The sequence below is a fragment of the Ursus americanus genome, chromosome 23 (assembly GCF_024610735.1).
Source record: "Ursus americanus isolate L20-20 chromosome 23, mUrsAme1.1.p, whole genome shotgun sequence".
NCBI lineage: Eukaryota > Metazoa > Chordata > Mammalia > Carnivora > Ursidae > Ursus > Ursus americanus.
The window spans coordinates 21,579,392-21,593,236 of record NC_142149.1 but is presented as its reverse complement, the minus strand read 5'-3'; the positions used below and the strand labels follow the sequence as shown (position 1 = coordinate 21,593,236).

Below are 13,845 nucleotides of genomic sequence, written 5' to 3'. Positions count from 1 at the left end.
GAACAGTCCTTAGCCTTTATCTTTCATGACATTTACATTTTTGAAGGACAGACTAGCTACTATATAGATTCAAGTTATAAAGTTTTGGCTGGAATAGTCCCTAAGTGTTCCTTTTAAGTTACCACGTTTGTATTTACATGAACCCTGTTTTCCTCTTACTGATAATATTAATTTTGGGCACTTAGTTAAGGTGTTGTCTTTTTCCCCACTAAATAGTTATTAGTTTTTCTTTTGTAATTAAGTAATTTGTGGAGACATATTTGGGGACTTTGTAAATATTTCAGTATTATTTTGGAAGACATTTTCGAAGTGGGAAAGGCGTTTAAGTATAATGTGTTTGAAAGTCCTGTTGAAACTGACATCTGATGACAATAAACGTTTCTTTACAAATAACAATGCTAAGAGGGCTGTAGGATATTGCACATTCTACAGAGCAAATGAATGGAAAAGCTAATCTTTATAGGAACTGCTGAGGATTCTTGTAAAATTGAAGTATGGGTTTTTTAGTCTTTACTTCCTTAATTTATAATGGAATTGATAGAAAAAGACTGACTCATTTTCTTTGCTTGTAGGCTTTATAGGTGGCAAAAGTTTGATCTCCTGGCAAATATAAATTCTATATACTATGTATTCTCACTTTGAGAAATACTTTCTTTTACAAAACTCAGACACTGCAGTTTGGGGCTTATCTACAACCTGTTATATCAGATGCAGTCAGATAGACTATAAAAGTTTGAGACACAGATTAGGCTCCAGGGATATCTCTCTTAACCTCTCAATTTTACTCTTTCTAGATGCATCCTTGGGGAACTGTTCACAAAGAAGCCTATTTTTCAAGCCAATCTGGAACTGGCTCAGCTAGAACTGATCAGGTACAGCTTTGCATGTGCTCTAGGTACCCGGGTGTGATAGGTGATCTCATCTTCTAATTTCTAATACTTTTTGTTCATTCTACTAAATGAGCTTATGCTTCTTGTGTCCAAGTAAGTTTCTCAGTCAGATTTACCACATATTTTGTCATGGGCTGTAGATGTGAAGAAGTTGTATTTCCCTTTTTTAGGTCTTACTAAAGGTCTACATTTTAGATTCCCTGTTTTTAGACATTTAAGGTCTTTGCATTTTTTTTATTAGTTCTTTATATAAAAGCATACCATTTTCAGTGTGGTGATTTCATTCCTAGGTTAGATTAAGATCAAATTTATGCAGCAGACATTTATTGAGTCTGTTCTATAATAAATTCCTTTCTCTGTTAAACTTGAGGATTTAGAAATACATAAGATAGGTCCTTGCCTTCAGAGAGCTCAGAATTTAGTAAGTGATACAGCATGTAAACAGATAATTAAAGGTGGTGTATAATTCATTATTTGTTATGCATTAAATTCAGTTTTCTATCAAAATTTTAGGCTTTCTTCTTTCAGTTTTCCCTATTGGGACATTATAGGACCAGCTCATCTCTTTGAAATTAATACTAACTGAACAGAACAAAATTGATAATGAAAACCTTTATGGAGGTTTTAAAAACATGTTTTACAAAACCAAGTGTATGGATCATTTTAGACTCTTTTGCCAGGATTTTCTCTTCACTATCTTATAACCAATTATTTCTGTCCTTAAAGCAGTGAGGTCAAGGTTTACCTTTCTGCGTGCCCTCTAATTTAATAAGCCAAGATTCCCCAGACCTCAGGAGGTAATAATTTCTGCTTCTGTTATCTCCAGAATTCACAGTGCTGACTCACTCACTTCTTGTTCGGGCTTTTTTTTTGTTTTCAGTCGACTCTGTGGTAGCCCTTGTCCAGCTGTGTGGCCTGATGTTATCAAGCTGCCCTACTTCAATACCATGAAACCGAAGAAGCAATATAGAAGGCGTCTGCGAGAAGAATTCTCTTTGTGAGTTTGGCAAAAATGTACATCTGGTTTCTGTGTGTTTAGGCTTGACTTTTTCCTGGCCTAGGGAGTTACTGTTGTCCCAACTTATTATAGCAGCACCTCACAGGAAAACATTGTATCTTCGAACAGTGTATGAATTTTATCATAGTGCTGTTGTAATTTTCTCTTATGAAGGCTTTATGTTTTTTATTTATTTTTATTTTTTTATTCATTTGAGAGAGAGAGAGAGAGAGAGCACAAGCAGGGGGAGAGGTAGAGGGAGAAGCAGACTCCCTGCTGAGCTGGGAGCCAACATGGGGCTTGACCCCAGGACCCGGAGATCATGACTCAAGCTGAAGGCAGATGCTTAACCACCTGAGCCAACCAGGAGCCCCTGCTTTATTTGTTTTTAAGTTTTTTATTTAAGTAATCTCTATATCCAGCGTTGGGCTGGTACTCACAACCCCGAGATCAAGAGTTGCGTGCTTTTCCGACTGAGCCATCTAAAGCCTTTAGATGATAGAAAATCATTTTATTGTGAACAATATATAAATTTTCTCATAGTCCTTTTGATTGTCCCACGATAAAAGAGTGGAACTGCTGGCTTCATGTTTTCTACCTGTATTATAGCATTGCATAAACCCTGTATGGGAGCAAATCTGCTTGCTTATTTATCCAGCTTCTAGCTCCCTTTCCACAGTTTATTTGGAGCTGGAAATTCAGAGACCTCTGATACAAGGTTACAGGTTTAAGAACTCTGGGGTCATTGTGAATTTGTTCTTTCTACAGCATTCCTTCGGCAGCACTTGATTTACTGGACCACATGCTGACACTAGATCCTAGCAAACGTTGCACAGCTGAACAGACTTTACAGAGTGACTTCCTTAAAGATGTTGAGCTCAGCAAAATGGATCCTCCAGAGTAAGTGCTGCTAGCTAAGTAGTGACCCTAAACCTCACACTAAGCGTCAGGAGACGAAAACTCAAAATAATAGGTTTTTAGAAGGAACTGCAAATGGCTAAGTCCAGAATGGAGAGGTGCCCTTGAGTATTATGGTTGAAAAGAGGTTTGTTTTATTGCTTTTTTTCTTTTTAAACAAGGAATAGATTTAGATATGATATTTGTTCTAATTTGACTCAAGCTGTCTTTTGTCCCTGAATCCCCAGCATATTGCCCTGTAAAACTTCTTTGAAAGTATTCCTTCTGGTTTTTGCTCTTACCCATTTCATTTGCTTGAATCTCCTATGTGTGTGGTGACCACGTATATCCCAAACTTGGAAGGACAGTCCTAATTTTAAATAGTTTGCATCACTGTCAGGTCATATATCCCGAATTTTGATGTTGAAAATAGGGTCTTTGTGCCTCTCTCACACAAGAATCTTCTGTATTTTCTGTATTCTGTAGGATCTTCTGAGGTTTTACATTCATGTTTCACATTTGGCAAATAAGTCTTATATCTTTGAATTTTTCATTGACGTGTTAATAGTTTTCATATCAGAGTCTTTGGGTATTTTTTTCTTACATAAAGTATCTTAAAGAAATACACAGTATTTAAAGACTGAGTGGGTAGTAACTACAAATCTAATTGTTCCAAAGAAATGTCCAAATTCATTTACTGCACTAGAATTTTGATACATTGAGTGTGTCTTGAAATACATAAGCTTTTTACTGAAATTTGGGAGGTCTTACTATAGAGATATTTTGAGTCTGGTAATCTTTATTGTAATAAGATTTGACTTGCCAGGGCTGTTTGTATTACTGAATATGAGGAAATCTGGAAATATATTAAAATATATTAATAAACACCACAAAATATCAAGTCATGGAAATTCAGTGGGTAGAAAGAAGAAAACCCGTTTTTTGGTCCTCACAGACCAAATAATGCATAAATTGATTTTACACAAAAGTGATTTAATAATACTAAACTTCAGTGGTTCACTACCTTGCCAGGAGGGACTTTTTGTAGATACTAACAAGCCAGTCATTTCTGTCCTATTCATTCCTAATTGAAACTTGACCAAGAAAGTTCTCCTTTATTCTTGTTATACAAAGCAAGAACAGTTGTAAGACTTAACTATTTGACTGGAATGTGGGTGTTTATATAGTAGGCGTGTCTCTGGTATTAGCAAGATCCTCATTTCTCAATGTAGAAATCTCTTGGGCTTTTGGATTTTTATTTTCCTCAGACTGCCATATGCCATGACCCCTTTTACACTGCTACTATCTGTTTACTATATTTCTAGTTATTTTTATGTTATTCTTTCCATTTCCCTCTGCTCTTTGCCTTCACATTTTAATCTCTTGTCCTTCCATTCACTCACTGTTGCAGTCCCACACACATTTCCCCTTTGTTTTATCTTTTTGCAGCCTCCCCCACTGGCAGGATTGCCATGAATTGTGGAGTAAGAAACGGCGACGACAGCGACAGAGTGGTGTTGTGATAGAAGAACCACCTCCATCCAAAGCCTCTCGCAAAGAAACTACCTCAGGGACAAGTGCTGAGCCTGTGAAGAACAGCAGCCCAGCACCACCTGAGCCTGCTTCTGGCAAGGTGGAGCCTGGGACTGGGGATGCAATAGGTCAGTTCTGGGATGGAGTTTTTGTGCTTTAAGGACATTAGGGCAGGTTTTGATGGTCAAGTGCAAGGATGCTGCATGTGTGTGTTTTAGTTTTTAGCCACTGAAGCATTAATAAAGACGTGACCTCATTATGAGGAGAAGGAGCTAAACCAAGTTTTGTACATGTGGTCCAGGAAGTCTACAGTAGATTATTTTCCTTTCAAGAAAGTGGGAATACTATATCTCAAGTAGGTGTACAGGATAAATCAATAAATTAGGCCAAATTTAAGGTTCCTTTACCCATGGTTCTCTAACATGTAATTTAGAGCCCTGTTTATGTTAGGTTTGTTAAGACCTTCTTAGAATCTAATAATTTAAATCACAGTTGCTATTAAATGTAGTTAGTTCTGTAGAAGGTTATTTGATCTAAATATATCCAAAACTGTGTAATAGTGAGCTATTATAATAAAGTAGTTTTGTGATACCATCAGTTTTTCTGAACTATAGGTATTCTTTCCATGGCTCATTTTCCCTTCCTTGTCCACCTACAAGAGTGGTTTTTAACACTGGCTGCACATTCGAATCATTTGGAAAGCTTGAAAAGTAAACACTCCTGAACAATTGCCAGATCTCTGGGGATGGAAACTGAGGCATCTGAATTTTACAATCTCTCCTAGTAATTCTGATGTACAATAAGGGTTGTAAGTCCCTGGTCTTGTAGAATATAGGTAAAATGAAATCACTTTTACTCACAGTGCAGAGATGTTTTAGCTTGTTCCTATATTTTTAAGTGAAAATATAAAGAATAACAAATTGTCATGACAGTTTGAGGCATGAAAAACGAGATATTCAAAATGAAACTTCACACATTGAATATTGTAAGTTGCTATTGCCAGTTGCAGAAGGCAAAGGTCCTTAACCTGCCTCATCCTCTTATATTGGCTCCACTGTCCACAGGCCTTGGTGACATCACACAGCAGTTGAATCAAAGTGAATTGGCAGTGTTACTGAATCTGCTGCAGAGCCAAACTGACCTGAGCATCCCTCAAATGGCTCAGCTGCTTAACATCCACTCCAACCCAGAGATGCAGCAGCAGCTGGAGGCCCTGAACCAATCCATCAGTGCCCTAACTGAAGCCACTTCCCAGCAGCAGGACTCAGAGCCCATGGCCCCAGAGGAGTCTTTGAAGGAGGCACCTCCTGCCCTAGTGGTCCAGCCTTCAGCAGAACAGACAACCTCTGAAGCTTCAAGCACACCAGCTGACATGCAGAATATGTTGGCAGTTCTTTTGAGTCAGCTGATGAAAACCCAGGAGCCAGCAGGCAGCCTGGAGGAAAACAACAGTGACAAGAACAGTGGGCCACAGGGGCCCCGAAGAACTCCCACAATGCCACAGGAGGAGGCAGCAGGTAAACAGACCGGTCATGAATCTCATTGAGCTCAGGTGCTGTTGATCCTCTTAAATCTCTTTAACATTTTCTTTTTCACATCAGTGGCCTCAGTTTCAGTTTTTTGTAACCTAGTCTACAGGAGAACATAGCACCCAGTGATGTATTTCTTGCCCGGCTTCTATTTAAGTCTCAGAGCTTCTCAAAGCACCTCTCATATACTGATTGTTTTTCCATTTCCTAGGAGGTGGGTAAGTAAAGCCTCTGTATTCTAACCCAAGGAAACCACAACCATAGCTAATGATATATCTTGAACCACTGTGTGAATGGTGGCCAACTAGTATAGCACTTAAAAATCTGCCTTCCAAATAAACCATCATCAGATTGTACACTCAACTTTACTCTAGTGTAGTAAATACTGATACCAGTCTTACCTGAAAGATATAGTCAAGAAAACTCTAATAAAATGCCATTGTTAATTTCCTGAGGAGTAATTTGGAGGTATTTCTAAGTAGATAACTAACACCATACATTTCCTTTCCCCCAAAATTTTAGTGTATAAAAATGCTTTTTAAAAATCTGTGTTCCTAAGAGACAATTGAATGGACCTCAAATTAGGAAGTGAGCATTACATAAAGAAAAATCTGAGAAAAGGAAGTAATGTTATACTTTGATCTGGCATGACCACAGCACACAATTTTATTAGAGGAAAGAAAGTTAAAATTTTCTAATTCTGATTCACAGTCTATTTGCAAAATGCTTACTTATCTGAAAGTGTTTTCAACTCGTTGGAAATTTTCGCTGTTCATGAAGACCCCATGAATTGGGGAATGAGAAGAGGCACAAGGGCTGAGGAGGTACACTAACCTTCAACTTTAGGTTGTCCTGCATTCATATTTCATATGGGATGGTGCAGAAAGTATATGCCTTTTTTCCGCTGGTATACAAATATATAAGCTATTTTTCACATGTAAAGCTTTTTAAAACGGGAAGATAACATAAATAAAATTAACCCCTTTACTTTACAGATAGGTAAACTGAAATCCAGGAGTTTAAATAATCCTGCCTATGGTCCCACTGCTGGAACCATATTATTGGCAGAGGCAGAATTAGGACTGGTATACTTCTCTTAATGTTTCTTTTTAATGTGTTTTTTAATTCACTTTGTTACCCTGTCGTACTGCTTTTAAGAGACTCTAGAACACGGAATAACAGAAAGGTAATCTAGAATTAAAGCAGGCCTTTTTGCCTCCTCTCTTATACCTTCCTTCTCCTTCCCACCCCAGCAGAAAAATTCAACTATAATCAAAATACGTGGGAGAAGTTGTTCAAATTAAATAATATAGTGATTGAAAGAAATTCACCCAGTAATTGAACTAAAATTAAGGCCTGGCCTATGGCTAGAAATTGTTGTATTTACTTTTCAGAGAAGAGTAAAAATACCGCTCCTCATTGTTAGTCATCCCTGGATTATCCAGTTTTCCCTGTCTCTCCTGTTTCTGTTTCTCCCCTGCTGCCTCTCTTTTGGCCGTTTTACTGTTCATTAGCACTTCCACCAGAGGGCAGACTGAATAAGCCAGAGAAGGTGAAAATCTGTTACTTTGGCTATGTTTAGCTACTCTACTTGTGTGGGGAAAGGGTTATGATTGAATCTAATGAGTCAATTGAAATATTTAAGTTATTTGTACATTTCATTAATACCTCCCTCCATTAGTACAGACTATTAAGAATTGGCAATATTGTTAACACTAAATCTTATATAATAGTATGACTTTTAAAATGTAATCTTTATTTTTAACTCCTTTAAGACGTTTTATTTAATAGTTCTTTACAGTCTGTCTGCTTTATTACGTCGAGGTAGTTTTCATCCTCATACATGTGAATTTGAACTCAAGAATTAGTTCTGTTGAAACACTATTGGACTATTCACATAAAAGGCAGAGTTTAAGTATGAAAAGTAGTATAGCTGGAAGAATAAGTTTAGCTTTGCTCACTTTTGCAGTTAGGCATTTTTAAAGTTGTTTGCCGTTGGTATTAAAAAAAAAAAAAAACCTGGTGTTTTGTTTTATGTATAGTCCAAAAATACTTTTAAATATAACTGGTACTGAGATATTCTTATGTAGTAAGATATATAGTATTGGCAGCAAAAAGCTCTGAAATCTATAGATGTTTGTAGTCCAGTTAGCTCTCCTTTTTCAGTGTCTTCTTTCCAATTGTGAGTTTTCTATAGCTAATTTTTTTTCCTTAAATTCATTTTTACCTACCACCTAGTCAACCAGCCAATCTGTCAACAAGCAACTTGGGTGGGTACTGTATACAGGGTGACCAACTCATCTCTGTACTGTCCTGGTTTTAAAACTGAAAGTCAGCAACCTGAGAACCTGCTCAGTCCCAAGCAACTTGGGACTGGTGGCCACCCTACTTGTGTGTTACATAGAGCACCTGAACTTATCCTTCCAGGGCACAACATTACAATATGGTGTTTTCAGAGTACTTTCACCTGCATGCTAAGTGAATACATACTTACTTTACTGATTGTCTTTGCAAAATATAATTGTGGTAAATATGCTACCAAAATACTTTATAACTAAAAACTATTTTTGGCTTGTCTGAGTAACGACTTTTATATCACTTAGCTCAGATAATAAAGCATTGACTATATGGACATTTAAAAATATGGTTCCATAGGGAACAGAAAAATCAGTCATTTGGAAGATATCCCAAAACATTAAACCTTTTCTTCAGCAGGGTGACTCCCAACTCTTTAAAAGCACTGTTCTGATTGTACTTGGTTTTGTATGTCCTCAAACTCACACCATTTTACATCTCTACTCTCGGGCCTTGGCATGAGTTACCAGACAATGATTGCCATGCTTAGGCAAATTTAGCCAGCAGTGGGGTTGGGGGTGGGGGTGTGGAAATGTGTGGAGTGGTTCAAGAAAGACAAAGATCTTTGGAAAGAGAGAATGTAGTATATAAGTTCAATACATTTCTAAATACTCAGTTCTTTCACCGTTTCCAAGATAAACAGATGTTTATCAACAGCCCATTCATTCTGCATGGCATTACTATAGTGATTTTTTTCATAGCATGGAAAAAATGCAGGAGGTTGGGAAACAAAATAGAAAATTATGATAGATTAGTCTTTATAATTACTGTAACATAGAAAGCTGAATGACAAAATGGTGGTTACTATCCCTTTTTTCAGAATGTGATTATGGGGAGAGGGGACTCAAGTTTGGAGAAGCACGTGTGTATTTATACATGACGGTACTGAAAGGTTTTTACTTTATTTCATCTCTCCTGTATATTCTTTAAGTTCTATTTCAGGTGTTAACCTTATATCATCAAATGTTCTGTAAAATGTGTTAGCTAAGTCCATGCAAGGTCTCCTATTGTACAGCAAGATTATGTGCTAGAAATGTGACCACAACATGTGTATTATTTCCTCTCATCTTCCTTCTTTCTACTTTATTTTCATTAATGTTTTGATCCAACAGCAAAAAGGGGCGGGGAGGCTGCCAACAGCCTACATATTAGAACAGTTCCTTAAGGAAGGAAATGGAGGAAATCTCAGACAAAAATCAGGACAATCATTTGAGAAACATACGATCTTTTTTACACCAGCTGTTAGATTCAGAATGCAACTGTTTTATTTTAATCACTTGATTTTATTTATAAATTGCAATTTCCCGATCCCAAGATTTTATTCTTTATATATATTTGGTTACTTGTATTGATATTTGTTTATGTTGGGCAGTGTATGTATGTGTGTATGTGTGTGTGTGTGTGTATGTTTGTGTTTATAATCACATGTGATTTTTAAGATGGTGTTTAAAAGAAGTAACCCTTCCACAGCATGTCCTCCTCACATTCTTCCACCAGAGAAGAGGCCCCCTGAGCCCCCCGGACCTCCACCGCCGCCACCTCCACCCCCTCTGGTTGAAGGCGATCTTTCCAGCGCCCCCCAGGAGTTGAACCCAGCCGTGACAGCCGCCTTGCTGCAACTTTTATCCCAGCCTGAAGCAGAGCCTCCTGGCCACCTGCCACATGAGCACCAGGCCTTGAGACCAATGGAATACTCCACCCGACCCCATCCCAACAGGACTTACGGAAACACTGATGGGCCTGAAACAGGGTTCAGTGCCACTGACACTGATGAACGCAACTCTGGTCCAGCTTTGACAGAATCCTTGACCCAGACCCTGGTGAAGAACAGGACCTACTCAGGCTCTGTGAGCCACCTTGGGGAGTCCAGCAGTTACCAGGGCACAGGGTCAGTTCAGTTCCCAGGGGACCAGGACCTCCGTTTTGCCAGGGTCCCCTTACCATTACACTCAGTGGTCGGGCAACCATTCCTGAAGGCTGAGGGAAGCAGCAACTCTGTGGTACATGCAGAGACCAAATTGCAGAACTATGGGGAGCTGGGGCCAGGAACCACTGGGGCCAGCAGTTCAGGAGCAGGCCTTAACTGGGGGGGCTCAGCTCAGTCTTCTGCTTACGGAAAACTCTATCGGGGGCCTACAAGAGTCCCGCCAAGAGGGGGAAGAGGGAGAGGAGTTCCTTACTAACCCAGAGACTTCAGTGTCCTGAAAGATTCCTTCCCTATTCATCCTTCCATCCAGTCCTCTGAAACATTAATGAAATCATTTGCCAGAGCGAGGTAATCATCTGCATTTGGCTACCGCAAAGCTGTCTGTTGTATTCCTTGCTCACTTGCTACTAGCAGGCGACTTATAAAATAATGATGTTGGCACCAGTTCCCCCTGGATGGGCTACAGCCAGAACAATTACTTCAACTCTACCTAGTAGATATAAGTAGAGAATGTGGAGAGGGTCATTAAATTGAAAAGTAAATGTTGTTGTAGTTCATTTGCCTGCACTTCTTGAGCAGAAGAAAAGGAGAACAGTTTCAATTTTGAGATGGCTCAGGAGAGGCTCTCTTTAGGTTTTTTAAATTTGGGGATTTTTTTTTATGATTTTTTTCTTTTGAATTTTGTTTTTTGGGGTTTTTGTTTTGTTTTGTTTTGTTTCGTTTCGTTTTGATTTCCTTTAACGATAATAGTGTTCACAAAATTTGAGCTACTCTTAGGCTTTTGCTATAAGGGAAACAGAGTGACTGGCTGATTTAAATAAATGTTTCCTTCCTCTCCACCATCTCACATTTTTGCTTTCAAGTGAACTCTTTTTTTCCCCATTGAGCATCTTGAACATACCTTTTTTCCAAATAAATTACTCATCCATAAAGTTTGCTCTGCTTTGACAAAAGACATGCCCCTCTCCCTGCACATGAAGCAGGTTGTAGAAAGAGGCACTCTTGGGCATGTAGGTAGATTTACCCCATCTCTTCCCTTTTTTACCCCTTCTTTATAGAGTTTCTCATTTTCTGTCTCTCTCTGTCTCTTTTTGAGGCATTTGTTTGGAAAAAATTAATCGTTGAGATGCCCAAGAACCTGGGATAATTCTTTACTTTTTTTGAAATAAAGGAAAGGAAATTCAACCTCCTATATTGTTCTCTGTAACTTTTCAATTCTAAAATGTTTTTGTTTTTTTAAAACCATGTTCTGATGGTGAAGTTGATTTATAAATGCAGACAGCCTAGGACATTGCTGTTGAGCTGGGGTTAGAGATGATGCCTCCATAACTAGAGGGCTAGTAAGAGCAGTTAGCATACTGTTTACACATATATTTTTATGTCAAAAAAAACCTTTGAAACAGAGCATTGTAGTGTTGTCAAAGAGAAAAGAAATACATCCTGAAAATACATGAAAATGTAACTTAGTTTTTAGGGTGCATATTTTTCTGAAGATCTATCAATATCTGAGACCTTTTTTAAAAAATAATTTTAAAAGAACAGACCGTGAGAAAGAACAGTATTGACATATACACATCTCAGCATGTATATCCTGCCAATTCTTTTAGGGAGTTTCCTCTAGAGAGTTTGATTTTGGTTTTGTTTTTGGTAAAAGGGGTTAAATAATGACTTCATGGCAAGAATTTTGCCTTATTATAAACAGGAAATGGAAAAGGGAAGGGCTTTCAGGGTGGGATAACTTGGGAGGCTTCTCATTCTGGTTTCCATTTCTATGTGAATACCAGCATATAATGTGTTTTAAAAACATACACATTCATATAAATTATCTTCACAGACTTAGACCTTTGTGAAACGTAGATTAGGACCCTTTTACAAAGAAAAGGCAAATATGCTTCAGCATCTTGGAGAATAGTTTTCAGAACTCAAGTGAAGTTTTGTGTTTCAATGCCAAGTTCTTATATTAAAAAATAAAAACTACTTGTAAGAGAAAGGTGCACTAATAAAAAAAGAAAACTTTAAAAAAATGAAAGAAGAACCCTCTTCAGATACTTACATGAAGACTATTTTCCCCTGTTTACTGAAATAGGTAGATATCCGGTGTGTGTATTTCTTTTATTATTCTCTGGGTTTTGGTCTGGCCTTGCCCTCATGGGCAAACATTGATTAGAGGAAGAACCTTCTAGCCATTTTGGCATTGATGGCTTTTTATACCAGTGTGTCCAATTAGATTTACTAGGCTCACTGACATGCTATTGGAAAATTCCATTAAAGTTCATCTGAACCTTTTGTCTGTTGACTTCTTAGTCCTCAGACATGGGACTTTGTAGTTTAGAATATTTGCATTTGAGGCATTGGGCCCCACTCCCATTTTTGATTAAAGAACTTAAGCTTGAGATACTTTCAGAAGTATCTTACTCAGTGAAAATAATTGGTCTCCCATCAAATATGAATAAAATTCTCTCTATATTTTCATTACATTTTGGTTATCAGCAGTCATCAATAATGTTTTTCCTTCTCCCTTCCCACCCCTTATTTTTAATTATGCCAAATATTCTAAATAATATACTTAAGTCTCCATTCTCCCATGCCTACTACTAGGGAAGGGGGTGAGTGTATGTATGGTGTGTGTATGTGTGTGTGTGATCCCATCTCACCCCCTACCCCATTTGGGGAGTCTAGCCTTTACAATGAAAAAAGTTTGGTAATTTTGACTATTTCTAAAAGCAAAGGGGGAAAAAAACTCAAATATCCTGGAATCTATGTGGAGGAAGAAAAGGTATTTGTTAATTTTTCAGCTATGTTATCTATAAATGTGATAGAAGTAAAGTTTTGGCAGAATTTCAACTTGACTGTTAGAAAATTACAAACCCAATTATATTCAAAAGTGGTTTTGTTTTGTTTTAATTATTGTACCATGGGAGATAAGTCCATTAAATACGTTATTTTGAACAGATGAGAAATCTGATTCTGTTCGTGAATGAGAGGCAAAACTGGTTTGACCATGATCATTTTTGTGGTTTTGAAAACAATTTTGTTTGACCCAGTTTCCTTAGTTTTTTCTTCAGCTGTCCATAGGAATGATAAAATGACATCAGATCTATACTTTTCAAAGCAGGGCAGTAGCACAAATTTGTAAGTAGGACTTTTTTGTTAGCTTATGCCATAGACATCACCCAGCCACTGTGCGTGTGTGTGCGTGTGTGTGTGTGTGTGTGTGTAATATGCATATATAGTTACAGTACTAAAATGGTTACCAGCAGGTTTTGAGAGAGAATGCTGCACCAGAAAAGTGTCAGTTGCCACCTCATTCTCCCTGATTTAGGTTCCTGACACTGTATTCATTCTCTCTTGTTTTTGCCCCACATCGGGTGTACCTTGTCTATGTACAGATATTTTGTAATATATTAAATTTTTTTCTTTCAGTTTATAAAAATGGAAAGTGGAGATTGGAAAATTAAATATTTCCTGTTACTATACCACTTTTGCTCCATTGCATTTACTTCTTAACCTGTAGCCTCTGAGCAGATCTAATTGCGTGTGAAGGGTTTTTTCCTCCACTTTATCTTAGGAGTTCTTTGTCTCAGAATCTCTGTAGTCTCATAAAATATCCAAAAAAAAAAAGTTCTCAGGGTTTGAAGAGGTGCTTCAAAACACTAGACTAGAAACTAGAGAAGAAAAAAAGTTGGGAAACCATAAGGTGATTTTTTTTTTAAAGTA

General features: G+C 37.7%; 1 protein-coding gene across 3 annotated transcripts in view; it reads left to right on the top strand.

Annotated features, from left to right (window-relative positions):
• CDK12 (cyclin dependent kinase 12) overlaps positions 1–13,604 on the top strand; it is a 46,612-nt gene extending 33,008 nt beyond the window's left edge. For 2 of the 3 annotated variants that reach the window (XM_045777795.2, XM_045777794.2), the window contains exons 9-14: positions 795–872; positions 1,771–1,887; positions 2,656–2,787; positions 4,234–4,445; positions 5,382–5,834; positions 9,672–13,604. In XM_045777795.2, the coding sequence (XP_045633751.1) occupies positions 795–872; positions 1,771–1,887; positions 2,656–2,787; positions 4,234–4,445; positions 5,382–5,834; positions 9,672–10,384 (1,705 nt within the window). In that variant the 3' untranslated portion in view covers positions 10,385–13,604. The remainder of the gene's footprint in view (positions 1–794; positions 873–1,770; positions 1,888–2,655; positions 2,788–4,233; positions 4,446–5,381; positions 5,835–9,671) is intronic. The other variant, XM_045777796.2, reaches the window with a different exon arrangement.
• Positions 13,605–13,845: the final 241 nt, after the last annotated feature.